Genomic DNA, 18,052 nt, shown 5'->3' with positions numbered 1-18,052 from the left:
GCCAGGTAGAGTATTGTTGGTTGGTAGTTTTTTTTTTTCTTCCTGCAATTTGAATATATTGTGCCACTCCTTTCTGGATTGCAAAGTTTATGCTGAAAAACCTGCTGATAGTCTTATGAGGGTTCCCTTATACTTAACAAGTTGTTTTTCTCTTGTTGCTTTTAAGACTGTCTCCTTGTTTTTAACTTTTGATAAGTTAATTATAATGTGTCCTGGTGAGAGTCTATTTGGATTCATCTTATTTGGAACTTTATTGTCTTCTTGGATCTGGATGTGTGCTGTGCCCTGGGGGAATAACTGGTTAAGAATTCTTTCTCCATTTGTTATAGTGCTATAGGACCTACGAATTAAGACCCATTGGCTGCCAGAGCAAGGCAGACAAGGGGTGGAAACCGCAAAAACTGGGGCACAGATGTGTGTACAGGCTCATCTCTGGGAGCAAGGCAGAGGGAGCACATGAAGATAGTGCCTAGACTCTGAGGTCTCTGGAGAGGATTACAGTCTGCTCTTAGATATGAGTTTAATTAGAAGCCTTCTGTTCAGGTCACATCTATGAAGATAAACTAATAGGCTTCTTTCACAGAAAGATTGGGTATGTCAGTGGGCTACCTCTGCTCTAGGCCCTGGGTAGTAGTCTTGTGGAGCTTGTGCAAACAGTTTGAGAACTGTTTCTCAGTTTGCTATAGGCTTGCAGATCTCATAGACAAAGGCTTCACTGGCTTTCAAATCTTGATGTTTGGGAGGCTCATCTCTCAGTTGCAGGTCTTAGAAGTTCAGGAACCAAATATAAGGTTCCAACCATTAGTTCTTCATGGAGAAACTTGTAGTAAGTTCCTTCCTGATTGTGGGTTGCTGCATCTGGAGTGGGGTTTATGGTGTCTCAGTGTAATCTGAGATTGAGTCTCAGCCTGTCCTACCTGCTTCAATGTAGGTTTTTTCTAATTTGGCCAATGTGTGGGAGGCTCTTGGCTAGTTGGGGTTTTTTGGGGGGAGGGGAGGTTCTTTTAGAAGAAATTGTTCTGTGTGTAGCTGTAGATTCAGTGTGTCCATGGGAGAAGGTGAATTTAGGATCCCTCTACATTGCCATCTTTAACTGCAACTTATTTAATTTTAAAATAGTAGAGGAATACAGTTTAAATATGATTGTTTAAAATGGGAGGAAAATCACTAGAAAAATGGAGGCACATGGAAGAACTTCAGAATGCAAAACGGTGGGGATGTCACACTAGGAAACCTGATCAAGGTGGGAAAAAATGAGAACACTGCTATGTAAACAATAAATGTAAAATGTAAGGAATGAATCCTGCTTAGCAATATATTAAATTTTATTAGAGGGCTGGTGTTTCTTATCAAGATTAGAGGAATATCAAATTGAGGAGACTAATATCTCTACATATTTTTCAAGAAAAATGTAGAACATAATAATAAAGGTTGAAAATAAAAAGATAGCAAAAGATATGTATATAAAGAAAATATATAGTATTAGGGACAGTATAAATGCAATAAATGCCCATTAGAGAAGAGAAGAAGAGGATATAAAAGTTATTGATCCATACCAATTATGAAATCCTGCTGAGCAGGCATTGTGAAGGCTTGCTGAACCTAGAGAATGGGGGAAATTCCTTGAATAATTCAGTTTTATTTTTTTCTATTTGGGCTGCTCTTTTTCTGTTTTTCTCTGTCAAAAGATATGAAGTTGGCATTGCAGTATATGTCTACCTTGGGGTCTATGTAGCTTTCTCAGCTTGTGGGTTCCTGGTACAAGTTTGAGACTTGAATGTTTTAAGGATTGAGCCTACAATACTTTTTTTTTGTACAGCAGGTTCTTATTAGTCATCTGTTTTATACACATCAGTGTATACATGTCAATTCCAATCTCCCAATTCATCACACCACCACCACCACCCCCCGCCACTTTCCCCTCTTGGTGTCCATACGTTTGTTCTCTACGTCTGTGTCTAAATTTCTGTCCTGCAAACCGGTTCATCTGTACCATTTTTCTAGGTTCCACATATATGCGTTAATATACAATATTTGTTTTTCTCTTTCTGACTTACTTCACTCTGTATGACAGTCTCTAGATTCATCCACATCTCTACAAATGACCCAATTTCGTTACTTTTTATGGCTGAGTAATATTCCATTGTATATATGTACCACTACTTCTTTATCCATTCGTCTGTTGATGGGCATTTAGGTTGCTTCCATGACCTGGCTATTGTAAATAGTGCTGCAGTGAACACTGGGGTGCATGTGTCTTTTTGAGTGATGGTTTTCTCAGGGTATATGCCCAGTAGTAAGATTGCTGGGTGATATGGTAGTTCTCTTTTTAGTTTCATAAGGAACCTCCATACTGTTCTTCATAGTGGCTATATCAATTTGCATTCCCAACAACAGTGCAAGATGGTTCCCTTTTCTCCACACCCTCTCCAGAATTTGTTGTTTGTAGATTTTCTGATGATGCCCATTCTAACTGGTGTGAGGTGATACCTCACTGTAGCTTTGATTTGCATTTCTCTAATAATTAGTGATGTTGAGCAGCTTTTCATGTGCTTCTTGGCCATCTGTATGTCTTCTTTGGAGAAATGTCTATTTATGTCTTCTGCCCATTTTTGGATTGGGTTGTTTGTTTTTTTAATATTGAGCTGCATGAGCTGTTTGTATATTTTGGAGATTAATCCTTTGTCCGTTGATTCATTTGCAAATATTTTCTCCCATTCTGATGGTTGTCTTTTCGTCTTGTTTTTAGTTTCCTTTGCATTGCAAAAGCTTTGAAGTTTCATTAGGTCCCATTTGTTTATTTTTGTTTTTATTTCTATTACTCTAGGAGGTGGATCAAGATCTTGCTGTGATTTATGTCAGAGTGTTCTTCCTATGTTTTCCTCTAAGAGTTTTATACTGTCGGGTCTTACATTTAGGTCTCATCCATTTTGAGTTTATTTTTGTGTATGGTGTTAGGGAGTGTTCTAATTTCATTCTTTTACATGTAGCTGTCCAGTTTTCCCAGCACCACTTATTGAAGAGACTGTCTTTTCTTCATTGTATATCCTTGCCTCCTTTGTCATAGATTAATTGACCATAAGTGGGTGGGTTTATCTCTGGGCTTTCTATCCTGTTCCATTGATCTGTATTTCTATTTTTGTGTCAGTACCATGTTGTCTTGATTACTGTAGGTTTGTAGTATAGTCTGAAGTCAGGGAGTCTGATTCTTCCAGCTCCTTTTTTTCCCCTCAAGACCTCTTTGGCTCTTCGGGGTCTTTTATGTCTCCATACAAATTTTAAGATTTTTTGCTCTAGTTCTGTAAAAAATGCCATTGGTAATTTGATAAGGATTGCATTGAATCTATAGATTGCTTTGGGTATTGATTCTTCCAATCCAAGAACATGGTATATCTCTCCATCTATTGGTATTATCTTTAATTTCTTTAATTTCTTTCAACAGTGTCTTATAGTATTCTGCATACAGGTCTTTTGTCTCCTTAGGTAGGTTTATTCCTAGGTATTTTATTCTTTTTGTTGCAATGGTAAATGGGAGTGCTTCCTTAATTTCTCTTTCAGATTTTTCATCATTAGTGTATAGGAATGCAAGAAATTTCTGTGCATTAATTTTGTATCCTGCAACTTTACCAAATTCATTGATTAGCTTTAGGAGTTTTCTGGTGGCATCTTTTGGATTCTTTATGTATAGTATCATGTCATCTGCAAACAGTGGCAGCTTTACTTCTTTTCCAATTTGTATTCCTTTTAATTTCTTTTTCTTCTCTGATTGCCGTGCCTAGGACTTCCAAAACTATATTGAATAGTGGTGAGAGTGGACATCCTTGTCTTGTTCCTGATCTTAGAGGAAAGGCTTTCAGTTTTTCACAGTTGGGAATGATGTTTTCTGTGGGTTTGTTTTCTGATTTGGATTCCTTTTCTTCTCTGATTGCTGTGGCTAAAACTTCCAAAACTACGTTGAATAATAGTGGTGAGACTGGGCAACCTTGTCTTTTTCCTGATCTTAGAAGAAATGGTTTCAGTTTTTCACCATTGAGAACAATGTTGGCTGTGAGTTTGTCATATATGGCCTTTATTATGTTGAGGTAGGTTCCCTCTAGGCCCACTTTCTGGAGAGTTTTTATCATAAATGGGTATTGAATTTTGTCAAAAGCTTTTTCTGCATCTACTGAGATGATCATATGGTTTTTATTCTTCAATTTGTTAATATGGTATATCACATTGATTGATTTGCATATATTGAAGAATTCTTGCAGCCCTGGGATAAATCCCACTTGATCATGGTGCATGATCCTTTTAATGTGTTGTTGGATTCTGTTTGCTAGTATTTTTTGAAGATTTTTGCGTCTATATTCACCAATGATATTGGTCTGTAATTTTCTTTTTTTGTAGCATCTTTCTCTGGTTTTGGTATCAGGGTGATGGTGGCCTCATAGAATGAGTTCGGGACTGTTCCTTCCTCTGCAATTTTTTGGAAGAGTTTGAGATGGATGTGTGTTAGCTCTTCTCTAAATGTTTGATAGAATTCACCTGTGAAGCCATCTACTCCTGGGCTTTGGTTTATTGGAAGATTTTTAATCACCATTTCAATTTCATTACTTGTGATTGGTCTGTTCATATTTTCTATTTCTTGGTTCAGTCTTGGAAGGTTATACCTTTCTAAGAATTTGTCCATTTCTTCCAGGTTGTCCATTTTATTGGCATAGGGTTGCTTGTAGTAGTCTCTTAGGATGTTTTGTATTTCTGCAGTGTCTGTTCTAACTTCTCCTTTTTCATTTCTAATTTTATTGATTTGAGTCCTCTCCCCCTTTTTCTTGATGAGTCTGGCTAATGGTTTATCAAATTTATCTTCTCAAAGAACCACATTTTAGTTTTATTGATCTTTGCTATTGTTTTGTTTCTATTTTATTTATTTCTGCTCTGATCTTTATGACTTCTTTCCTTCTGCTAACTTTGGGTTTTGATTGTTCTTCTTTCTCTAGTTCCTTTAGGTGTAAGGTTAGATTGTTTATTTGAGTTGTTTCTTGAGGTAGGCTTGTATAGCTATAAACTTCCCCCTTAGAACTGCTTTTACTGCATCCCATGGGTTTTGGGTCGTTGTGTTTTCATTGTCATTTGTCTCTAGGTATTTTTTGATTTCTTCTTTGACTTCTTCAGTGATCTCTTGGTTATTTAGTAATGTGTTGTTTAGCCTCCATGTGTTTGTGGTTTTTATGGTTTTTTTCCCTGTAATTGATTTCTGATCTCATAGCATTGTGGTCAGAAAAGATACTTGATATGCTTTCAATTTTCTTAAATTACTGAGGCTTGATTTGTGACCCAAGATGTGATCTATCCTGGAGAATGTTCTGTGCACACTTGAGAAGAAAGTGTAATCTGCTGTTTGGGGATGGAATGTCCTAGAAATATCAATTAAATCCATCTGGTCTATTGTTCATGTAAAGCTTGTGTTTCCTTTTTAATTTTCTCTTTGGATGATCTGTCCATTGGTGTAAGTGTGGTGTTAAAGTCCCCCACTATTACTGTTACTGTCAATTTCATCTTTCATAGTTGTTAGCAGTTGCCTTATGTATTGAGGTGGTCCCATGATGGGTGCCTATATATTTATAATTGTTATATCTTCTTCTTGGATGGATCCCTTGATCTTTATGTAGTGACTTCCTTGTCTCTTGTAACATTCTTTAAAGTCTATTTTGTCTGATATGAGTATTGCTACTCCCGCTTTCTTTTGATTTCCATTTGCAGGGAATATCTTTTTCCATCCTCTCAGTTTCAGTCTGAATGTGTCCCTAGGTCTGAAGTGGGTCTCTTTTAGACAGCATATATAAACCTCAAAACCTGTTTTGAGGTTCTTGTATTTGTATCCATTCAGTGAGCCTGTGTTTTTTGGTTGGAGCATTTAATCCATTCACGTTTAAGGTAATTATCAATATGTATGTTCCTATGACCATTTTCTTAATTGTTTTGGGTTTCTTTTTGTAGGTCCTTTTCTTCTCTTGTGTTTTCCACTTAGAGAAGTTCCTTTAGCATTTGTTGTAGAGCTGGTTTGGTGTTGCTGAATTCTCTTAGCTTTTGCTTGTCTGTAAAGCTTTTGATTTCTCCATCGAATCTGAATGAGGTCCTTGCCGGTTAGAGTAATCTTGGTTGTAGGTTCTTTCCTTTCATCACTTTAAGTATATGATGCCACTCCCTTCTGGCTTGTAGAGTTTCTGCTGAGAAATCAGCTGTTAACCTTATGGGAGCTCCCTTGTATATTATTTGTCCTTTTTCCCTTGCTGCTTTCAGTACTTTTTCATTGTCTTTAATTTTTGCCAATTTCATTACTATGTGTCTTGGTGTGTTTCTCCTTGGGTTTTTCCTGTATGGGACTCTCTGCACTTCCTGGACTTGGCTGGCTATTTCCTTTCCCATGTTAGGGAAGTTTTTGACTATAATCTCTTCAAATATTTTCTCGGGTCCTTTCTCTCTCTCTTCTCCTTCTGGGACCCCTATAATGTGAATGTTGTTGAGTTTAATGTTGTCCCAGAGTTCTCTTAGGCTGTCTTCATTTCTTTTCATTCTTTTTTCTTTATTCTGTTCCTCAGCAGTGAATTCCACCATTCTATCTTCCAAGTCACTTATCCTTTCTTCTGCCTCAGTTATTCTGCTATTGATTCCTTCTACTGTATTTTTCATTTCAGTTATTGTATTGTTCATCTCTGTTTGTTCTTTAATTCTTCTAGATCTTTGTTAAACATTTCTTGCATCTTCTCGATCTTTGCCTTCATTCTTTTTCCGAGCTCATGGATCATCTTCACTATCATTATTCTGAATTCTTTTTCTGTAAGGTTGCCTATCTCCACTTCATTTAGTTGTTTTTCTGGGGTTTTATCTTGTTCTTTCATCTGGTATATAGCCCTCTGCCTTTTCATCTTGTCTATCTTTCTGTGAATGTGGTTTTTGTTCCACAGGCTGCAGGATTGTAGTTCTTCTTGCTTCTGCTGTCTGCCCTCTGAACATACAATACTTTTTAAATGGTTGAATAACGGGGTTAGAGAAGAGGTTCTGCTCTATAAAGTTATTCAGGACCCCTGGCTGCTAGGGACTCTGCTGTCTTTTAACTGGTAGCTTTCCATGTTTGCACTGTATGTTGATATCAGAGGGAAAAGGAAGTGGAAGATTATGGAGAAAATTTTTATAGACCAAGACTGGTAGTGTTCTGCACCATATTTGCCAATGATCAGAACTTAAATCACTTGTTCAAACCAACTGCAAGGGAGGCTAGGAAATGTAGTTTAGCTGTATGCCTAAGAGGAAGGGGAAACAGGTTTGACTGAGCAGCCAGACAGTTTCTCTTTTATACTACCTATGTATCTAAAAAACTGTATCCCACCAACAGAGAATATTTAGTTTCTATGAATCCATGGTACATTTTTAAACATAATTCATATATAATAGTAAGCCATAAAGAAACTCTAAGATATTTATCTATGGAGAGATTCATAGCCACATTCTCTAGTAAAAAATCATTAAAGTAGTAATCACCAGCAACAACAAAAGGTGTTTAACCTCCCTTACCTTCTTGGAAATTAAGAAACACTGTGGGTTTAACAATGAAAAAGAAAAAAATCAAAAGAAAATGCAAATTACATAGAAATTGATGAAAATCAAAGCCAGTGGTGTGTTATACAGAAAATTTTTACCTCTAAGAGCTTTTATTATTTAGAAAATCTGAAAGTAAATGAACTGATATCCAACTTAAGAAATTAGAAAGAGAATAACAGAATAGATCTTCAAATTGCTTTAATATCTTTGTCTTTTTTCAACTACATTTGCTAAGGTTACCTGAAGCCTTTCTTTTTTGTCAATAATTTATTTCTTGGTAAATGTCTATTCTGTTGCTTGCTGTTTCTAAACCAATTTATATTTTATTTCATTTTATTGTTCATCACAGGCACATTTTTCTTTGTGATTTTAAAATCATCTGAGTTGAATTAAAGTAATATGAAAGAAGAATGCTATAAGATGAGTTGGTGTGGTTAAAAGGAACTATAAGTAGTTATTATTTTATATTCTTTGGAGTTGTTAAAATTTTGTTTTTCTTCTAGATTCTGATGGAAGAAGGAGGAATGTGTTCTTTAAAAGGCGGGATAACATCTACTAAGAAAACCTGTCAGTATAACTATAAATGAATTTTATTCTTTAAAAAAACAACATTTTAACAGAAATTAGTTAAATTTTAAGGTTCTTTTAGAATTTTGCCAGCAAATATATTTTATAAGTATCTTAGAATATATTAATAGTGCAATTGGGTCTTTAAAATTAATTTTGTCTTCTATAAAATGTTATACATGATGAGGATATATATGTACAACTTACTTAATAATAAACAGATACCTTTGTACTTAGTTTGTATAGTAGTTTAAGAAATAATACATAATCAGTACTTTTGAATATTTTTTTCAATTGCATTTCCTATCTTGCCCCCTAGTGGTAACTCTTTTCCTGAATTTGTTTTTTGTGATAGCACATATAGACTTTTCCAATTGCTTGCTTTTGAGCTTTCTGCAGCAAATTGAGGCAAACTCTATACATTTTTCTGAAACTTACTTTTTGTTCACCCAGTAATATGTTTTGAGGTTCAATCACCCTGACACTTGTGACTCTAATACAGTTCATCATTTGTTTTCTCCTATATAGCCTTCTATTGTGTGAATGTAGCACAATCTATGTATGCATCTTCTGACAAAGATTATTTGAGTTGTTTTTAATATTTTGCTATGATAAACAATGCTACTTTGACAAATTTTGACATTTCTCCTGGCACACATGTATAAATGTTTCTTCTAGGATATAATTCTAGAAGTAGAATTGGCTAGTTCATATGATATGCACTCTTCTAGGTAATGCAAAATTGTTTTCCAAAGTAGATGTGCCTGTTTAAACTCCTGGTTTAAACACTAGCAATAGGTAAAGAATCTTAGCTGTTACTTATTCTCACTAACACTGGATCAGCTTTTTATCATTGTTGGCAATGTGATATCTCACTGCAATTTCAATTTTTATTACCCATTGTTGATTAGGCTCATTGGCCACCCCTATTTCATCTGTGAAATGTCTTTCATGTCTATTGTCCATGTTTCTTTTAGGAAGTTTGGCTTTCTTTATGGGATGTGTCTTTTGTATATCTATGTCCTTTATACCTTTTATATATCCTAGATTCAGATTGCTTGTAGACCCCTGTGTGGCAGATATTTCATATTTGAGTAGCAGATATTTCATATTTGAGTGGTCTTTTTATTCTATATTGTCTTTTTGTTGACAACACTTTCTGGCACTTTTTAGATATTTTGCGGTTGAATGATTCTTCAGCATATCTAGTCTGTTGGGATACCTAGAAATCTTTATGGACTTTTTCCTTTTTTACTTAATTTAATTTTTTTAATATGTAAAACATTAATTTGGTTTCTATCCCTCTCCTGTCTGCCCTATTTCCTTCTGCCTCATATGAGTAGCTATTTTTTTGTTGGCTTACTGTTTATCATTCCAGTGGACTTTTTTCTAAATAAAGCCTGATGTGTATAAATGCACATATATGTGTGTCTTAGTTCCCTGTTCTTTGCATTCTAAATAGGATATTTTATTTAATACAATGTATTTTATAGATGAATTAAATGGATTTATTTAATAAATTTTCTGTAGATTTCCTCGTAGTAGTACTGGACATTTATTCATCCTTTATTTATGCCCATTTAGTAATCCATTATGTGGATGATCTATAGTTTACTTAGTCAGTGCCCTGTTGGTGGATATTTAGGTTGTTTCAAGTATCTTTCTTACAAACAATGTGCAGCGAACAACTTTGAGCACATATTTCTTAATTGTGGAGGTACATTTTCAGGGTAATTTCTAGAAGTGGGATTGCTGAATCAAAGAGGAGATACACTGTGGGGTGTTTTTTTTGATAGTTATTGCCAAAATTTGATTTTGATAGAAATTTCCAAATTCCCCATTGCGTCATTTTGTAATCCTACCAGAAATGTGCTTTTGATTCCACAGCCTCACCAACAGGGATTGTGGTCAAACTTAGGAATTTTTGTGAATCTTATAAAGATATATAGATAGAAGTTTCAGTTTGCACTTCTTTTTATATGAGTGCAGTCGAGCATCGTTTAAAAACGTGTAATGGCTATCTGTGATTTTTTTTCTGTGAACTCTCCATTCATGTCCTTAGGCCCATTGAGGTTTTACATCTTTTTCTTGATATTTAAGAGCTCTTTATATATTAATATTAAAGAGGTTTAGGTCTTTGTAATGCGTCACAAATATTTTCTGCTAGTTTATTAATTTTTGATTTGTTTTATCTGTTTTTACTTTGTTTATGGTGTCTGCTGCTTTGCAAAAGGCTTAACATTTTTTATGTAGCTAATATTATCAATCTTTTCTTTTATACCTTTGGATTTAATTAGGAAGACTGTTTACACTCCCTGGTTGCAAATGAATTCACTTATATTTTCTTCTAGTATTAGTATGATTTTATATTTTTGCACTTAGAGTTTATCCTGTTTTAGAAGTTTATCCTGATTCAAGTTTTTAAAAATGCATCTTTTCCCTAGGTATTTGTAATACTACCTTTTTATGTATCAACTTTCCATATATACTTCAATCTGTTCTGGGGCTTTCTTTACCATTCCATTGATCTTTCCTAATCTTCATGTGCTAATATCACATTATTTTTATTATGATTACTTTATACTATGTTTAATTTCTAAGAGTTACACCTCCCTTTGCACTTTTTAAAGAATTTTTCTGGCTATTTTTGATTAATTTTACATGTAAACTTTAAAATCAACTTGTGTAACTTCAAGGAAATGTTTCTTTTGGTGGGGGGGCGCACACTGCTTGGTATGTGGGATCTTAGTTCCCTGACCAGGGATCAAACCTGTGCCCGCTACAGTGGAAACACAGAGTCTTAACCACTGGACCACTGGGGAAGTCCCGCCAAGGAAATGTTTCAATTTTTATTGGGAAAGTACTAAATGTATACATTAATTAAGTGTGAATTGTCATCCTAATGATGTTGAGTAGCCCTATATAAGAATAAGGATGCCTTTTAATTAATTCAGTCTAATTTTATATCTTTAATAGTTGTTTAAAATGCCTTTATGCACTTGAACGTTTTCCTCAAGCAGATTCTGCATGTCCTTTATTAGATTTAGCTGTAGGTACTTTTCATTGTTTTTGTTACTACTTTAGTGTGAATGTACACCCCATGTTTCTACATTAAGTAAGAGTCTGGATTTTGGACTTAGGCACATGTGTGTTGACTGTTTTATTGAGAGTTTTTTTAGAGGTGATTTTGAGGCTATCAGTAATTTGGGGAAGAGTGATTATTGGCATCTGTAGAAATGATTATTATCTTTCCCTCATATATCTTTTTTTGTACCCCAAAACACATAAAATTCACCCTTCCAACAATTTCAAAGTGTACAGTATACCTCTCCTTCCCCCCAGCCTCTGACAACCACTATTCTGTTTCTATGAGTTTGAATATAAGTATAATCATACAATATACAAATATTATATGTAATCATACAATATTTATCTTTTTGTGACATTTCACTTAGCATAATGTCTTCAAGGTTCATCCATGTTGTAGCATACAACAGGATTTCCTTCTTTTATAATGCTGAATAATATTCCATAGTATGTGTAAACCACATTTTCTGTATCCATTCTTTTGTCAATAGACATTTAGGTTGCTTCCACCTCTTGGCTATTATAATTCTACAATGAACATGGGTGTGCAAATATCTCTTCAAGATTCTGTTTTCAATTCTTTTGGATATATCCCTAGAAATGGGATTACTGGATCATATGGAAGTTCTGTTTTTAAATTTTAGAAGAACAATTCATACTGTTTTCCATATCAGCTACACCATTCTACATTCCCACGAATAGTGTACCAGGGTTCCAACTCCTCCAAATCAGTGCCAACACATTATTTTCTGTTTTTTTTTCTCAATAAGTAACCATCTTAATGGGTGTGAGGTGATATCTCACTGTGGTGTAGATCTTTTAAAGTGCTGAATTTTGCTAATGGATTTTGTGATATGGACCATTCTAGCATTCCTAAAATAAATCCCACCAAATCATGATGAATTATGATTAAGTTTGCTATTCTATTTAATTTTTAAATTTTTTTCTTTAAGTTTAAAAGTTTTAATATTTATATACAATTTTTGCATTGATCCTATAAGTGAGATTGGCCTATGTATAATATGTATGTGTGTGTGTATGTGCATGGGTAATCTTTCTAAGATTTTGGAATTAGTGTTATGTCAGATTGACAAAAATTTTTTTTTAAATTGAGGCTATTTGAAAGCTTTCTTGAAATTTGAATCACTTGCCTCTTCAATGCAGTCCCACTGTTTTATTGCAGATCCTCATCACTTCATAACTTGATTATTGAGTTAATCTCCTAACAATCTGCTTTCATATAGTTTAACCCTTCTTTAAATAATCCCCAATTAGATGCCTTGGTAGGCAGTCTAAAATTAATTTTGTATTAAAGTGCACCTCTATACTTTCTTTTCCCCCATCCCATATGCTATTTTTCATCTTGTCTTTTGGGAAATTGTTTATTCATCTTCCAAAGCCCATTCTTTATCTTGTACTTTCTCTATTACTCTTCACTAAACCTTTTTTCCCTAGAGCTCATCACACTTAGGTCTCTACCACTTTTGTACCTTCTATGACTTCTATTGTTGGGTCTAATTTTGTGACTATTTAAAAAAAAATAAATGTATGTCTTTTTCTCCATCTCAAGAGTCTGAATACTTTGAGCATTATGGCCACATATTCCTAAAAACTACTAAATGACTTACTTAAGGTAATTACTCAATAAGTGTATAATTTACATTTTAATCTACATATCCTTTCTTACACTGTTAGAGGTAAGACATTCATTTAATGGACATTTGTCTTCTCTACTAATAACTATGGGTTTACTATACTTATGAACTGAATGAACCTTGTTGTGGGGGAATGCCCTTAGATCATTGTTGTTGTTAGTAAAATCCTACTTTTCTTTTCTCTGCTTTCCACTGTTGAGGAGAACCTGCTTTGGGAGGGTATAAATTCCTTCTAGTATGATGAACTAAGGGTAACTGAATTTACCTAAATTCTCTCTACCTCTCAGCTGACTGATGGTTAGATTCTGTTACAGAAGGTACAGATCTGATCTGGGTATGAATAGTAGTCATGGTCTGTTGTGTATGGGAGGACATGTGATTTAACATGTGTTGCACCACATTCCATTACCTTTTTCTTTTTGGATAGCAAATTCATTTTCACAAACAAGAAGAAGAATGGTTGAAGCTACTGTTGATCTATAGTATTTATGCATGCTAGGGAGTCATGACCTACTTTTCAAGCCCATTTTTAAACTTTACTTGTAATCATAAGAGAACACATTAGACAGATAATGAAAGAATAACATACTGGATGCTTTGAGTTTTTTTACATACAGCTTTTGAAAAAATAAATTTAACAGTGTCACAGTCACCATCAAATTTCAATAGATTATATATCTTTTTATATTATTTTGAATTCATAAATGGCTTTAAAATTCTATAGTTATGAAATCATATTAAAGGTTAAATACAGTTTTGATTGTGTGATAAAACTTCATTTACTCAATTAGCAAATATCTGGTACCTTAACTTGGCTTATTTCTCCTTCCTACAGATTGACACTTTAAATTATTTGCTCATAAAAAATGGTTCATTGTATTGGAAAAAATCAATTCAATTTCCTCTGTTCTTCTTTCTTCCCTTACATTAGGTACCCTCATTTTACTTGTAGATACACATCTTTTACATGTAGAATAAATCCATAATACCCTGTCAAAAATGCAACCTGCCACATATCCAAAATTTTAACTTTTAAAATGCTCTATAGTATGTTAGCTAAACTTATTTACCAGCAGCTATCTTCTGCCTATGTACATATTAATAGGTACCATTCTTCACAAATTAAATTTTTATTTTCAGATCTTGATTCTTCACAGAGTAGTCAGTCTACCAGTTGCTCCCCAAGGCCAGCAGATAGTTGTTTCAGTTCTAGTTCAGAGATGGTAAGTTATGCTCTTTTTTTTTTTTTGCTTGTTAATATATGCTATACTAATTTAGAGTGATTTGTATTTCTCATCATTTACTTTTTCATTCTAAAAAAACAGTTGAGATAATAGTGAAAATAAATGTAAACAAAAATGAAAATATTAAAAATGTAAGAAGAATGTAAATTAAAATGTAATTGAGCATCATTCATTCATGCTTATGAGATGATGAATGTGTTCATTGTTATTTACAAAACCCACTCTTACTGAGATGTATGTGTGTGTATATGGTAAATGCATTCTTCTTTTAAAAGGGTTTTTAAAAGAACCCATTCACAATAATTGAAAACGTAAAACAACCAATAATACACACAAAAAGAAAGTCTCAAGACTTATGTGAAGAAAACTATAAAATACTATAATCTGAATAATTGGAGCGACATGTTTAATGCTGAGTGGGAACTGTAATCTGAATAATTGGAATGGCATTATATTCTGAGTGAGTTTTTCACAAATCACATGTTTAAATGGAATTCTCCATTAATTCTTCCATCTTCGTTTCACCTACCTTTTGTCTCTAGCTTGCTGTCCAAACTGCTCTTGCTGAGGGAGGACACCAATGACCTCTAACGATGCCAAATTCATTGGACAATTTTCAGTTATTTTATAAGAATTTCTAACAATATTAATAGAAATTATTATTTTCTTTTCTTGAAACATTTTTTTCTCTTTGCTTTTGTGATACACACTATCTTAGTTCCCTGCATACCTCTCTGAATGCTACTTTATGCCTTTGCCCACTTCTCTTCCACCTTTCCCTGTATATAAATGTTGTAATGTTTAGGGTTTGCTTCAGGAGCCTATTCTTCTCTTAACCTACACTCCAAACTCTAGATGATGTTACATACTCCACTGATTTTTTATACTATTACCTGGTTGATGACAATTCTCAACTTTATGACTTTAGCTTAGATCCTTAATTAGGTGTCCAATTTCTTATTGGATATCTTCTTGGATATTTCACAAAAAACTGAACACTTCTGATCTCCCCATATCAGTTTTTCTGATAGTTCCCATATTAGTGGATCCCTTTTCTATCCACTCAGTTGTTCATGCCAGAAACTTTAGTTTGGCATTTCTTTCTATCTCATCTGCCTTCCTTAACCATATTCATTTCATCACTTGATCCAATCAATTCTACCTCCAAAATAAATTGCATATTTATCTACTTCTCACCTAGGGTACTAATCCCTAATCTAATCTAAGGTACCATCATCTTGTTCTTGAACTGTTATGGTTGTTGCCCAAGAGATCTCTCTACTTCCACTCTTGCCCCACTTTTCCTCTAGTTAACAGTCATCATGGTCTTTTGAAAACTTAAACTGAATGATGTTACTTCTGTGTTTATTCAATGGATTCCTGTTTTACTTTAGAATCTAAACTGCTTTCATTAGTGACAGGCCATGTGTGATCTAGCCCCTGGCTACATCTCCAACTTCTAGTATTCCTCTCTCACCACACTTTACGCATACTGACATTCCACTTCCTTAGCTTATTAAGTCACTTTTCTGCTTCAGCACATTTATGTATTCTGTTTCTTACATTACTGTTATTCATCCTTTAGGTCGCAGCTTAAATATGTCACTTCTTTTGAAAGCCCCTCCTTGGCTTTTCAATCTAAATTAGGCTCCTTAGTTATGCTCTTGAAGTGCTTCATGCTTGCTCTTCATAATGTTTTTTCAATTTGTAATTACATATACTTGTGTGTAATTATTTGATTAACGTCATTTCCACACATAAGAGTGTGTGCTGTAGAGAGCAGCAAATATGTCTGCTTCACTCACATTGCAGGTGCTGAGTATTTATTTCTTGAATAAATAAATGTACTGATCCTATTTTCTCTAATTTATGCCCAGCCAGTTTTAATGCTGTTTCTTGGGCTTACTTTTCCTATTTTAGTGCCAATCAGCTGAGGTCTATATCTCATTTTAGGTTTTTTTATGTTAACTTTGCTTTTTATTTTTAGCTAGAATAATCAATACTTTTATATAAGATTTTTATCAAAACAGTATTTTGGTTAGTTCAGTAATTAAAAGATAAACTTTTCTTGAAGTTGAAAAATTCAAGCTACTAAATTGAAATCTAGACCTATTAAAAGTTCTTAAAATTTGATTTTTTTATATAACAGTTTTGATATTTATTGCTGTTTAACCTTTCTTTTGTCTATTTGATTTCCTGTTAGCTGATACCATTCTTTTTTTTTTTTTGCGGTACGTGGGCCTCTCACTGCTGTGGCCTCTCCCGTTGCGGAGCACAGGCTCCGGATGCGCAGGCTCAGTGGCCACGGCTCACGGGCCCAGCCGCTCCGCGGCATGTGGGGTCTTCCCGGACCGGGGCACGAACCCGTGTCCCCTGCATCGGCAGGCGGACTCTCAACCACTGCGCCACCAGGGGAGCCCGCTGATACCATTCTTAATGAGTCTTTTTTGAGACTGAGCTTGTGAAAGATACAATATAGATATTTTTTGACTTAATGACTCAATGAGTGAATATTAAAACAAATTGTATGTGTTAGCTTTTTCTTTCAAAGTTATACTTCTACTTCACTCTTCTTAAGTAGTTAAAGAGTATATGTTGTATTTCATTTCCTCTCTGTGAAAAGGTAGTAGGGTGATGTCACCTATGAGTATGAAGACTAATAATGGACAAAAATTTTCTCTTTTTTGTGCTTTTGCATCTTTAATATAAGGATTATTATTGTTTCATGCTATTTTAAAATCCATAACCTTGATTAAAAAAAAATTCTAAATCTAGGTTGATTTGCCACCTGCCAAAGTCTCTTCTTTTTTTGAAATTTTCTATAATGTGAATTTTAAGAATGTTTACTTTTGGGCTTCCCTGGTGGCGCAGTGGCCGATACAGGAGACACAGGTTTGTGCCCCGGTCCGGGAAGATCCCACATGCCACCGAGCGGCTGGGCCCGTGAGCCATGGCCGCTGAGCCTGTGCATCCGGAGCCTGTGCTCCGCAATGGGAGAGGCCACAACAGTGAGAGGCCCGCGTACCGAAAAAAAAAAGAATGTCTACTTTGAATTGATTGATTTTTTTTTAATTTCAGCATCATTAAGAGCAAAATTACTAAATTTCTTTTAGCCATCTGAAGATGAAGATCAAATTGAAGGTTCAAATAGGAGATCCATCAAACCAAAGAAACAACTAATAATTTTTATTTAGAAAGCATGGAGAAACTTCCATGTGATAGGATTATTAAAAACAATGCCAAATTTCATAAACAAAATGAGGATTTTAACCAGTTCTCAATGAATAGTAATATAGATCAGTTTCCACAGTCTCAGTGTAATTCAGCACATATATTTCCAAAAAGTAACCAATAATAACTGCATTCTACAGGTTGCAAGGTGTGATGCATGGATACAAACGGAGAGTGAACCTGTAATTGAAGAAAAATTAGATGCTGCCATACAATGTGATATAATTTCAAAATGTAAATGTAGAAAAGATGTGTCTTCTTTTTGTAACGTTGAAAGGTGCAATGAAAATATTAAGGCAGATACCACTGGAGGGCAGGAAATCCTTAAAAACAACTAATATTCTAAAACCTCAGCCTGAGATTTTGCATTTGGTTTAACGTTTAGAGTTTTATTAACATAATAAAGAATGAGAATATTTTTGTAGCTAAGCAACTAGGTGGAAGTATTCCCATAGGTATTTTTAATAGCTTTAGTATGTCAAAGTTTTTTAGAAAATAATATATATGTAAATTTACTATCTTTCTTATGGTAATTATTAATTACATTATGACATGCTGTTGTTTATGGATTAAAAATATGTTTAATTACTTCTTTGTTGCATTTATGTTAAAATTTAGTGCTGTTGCATCTTTTGGCAAAAATGTTCTCTCCCAAGAGCTTAAGACAGAAAATAATACTAAATAATA

General features: G+C 34.2%; 1 protein-coding gene across 1 annotated transcript in view; it reads left to right on the top strand.

Moving 5' to 3' along the window:
- The window catches only part of REDIC1 (regulator of DNA class I crossover intermediates 1), a 71,407-nt gene extending 53,704 nt beyond the window's left edge, over nt 1–17,703 (top strand). The window contains 5 exon segments of the mRNA XM_065888107.1: nt 8,085–8,148; nt 14,031–14,113; nt 17,248–17,293; nt 17,296–17,468; nt 17,470–17,703. Coding sequence (XP_065744179.1) covers nt 8,085–8,148; nt 14,031–14,113; nt 17,248–17,293; nt 17,296–17,468; nt 17,470–17,703 — 600 coding nt within the window.
- The last annotated feature ends 349 nt before the right edge of the window (nt 17,704–18,052 follow it).

This window comes from Phocoena phocoena, chromosome 11 (assembly GCF_963924675.1).
Source record: "Phocoena phocoena chromosome 11, mPhoPho1.1, whole genome shotgun sequence".
Taxonomy (NCBI): Eukaryota; Metazoa; Chordata; class Mammalia; order Artiodactyla; family Phocoenidae; genus Phocoena; species Phocoena phocoena.
Note: the sequence above shows the minus strand (reverse complement) of the source record. Positions and strands in the feature narration are given on the sequence as shown.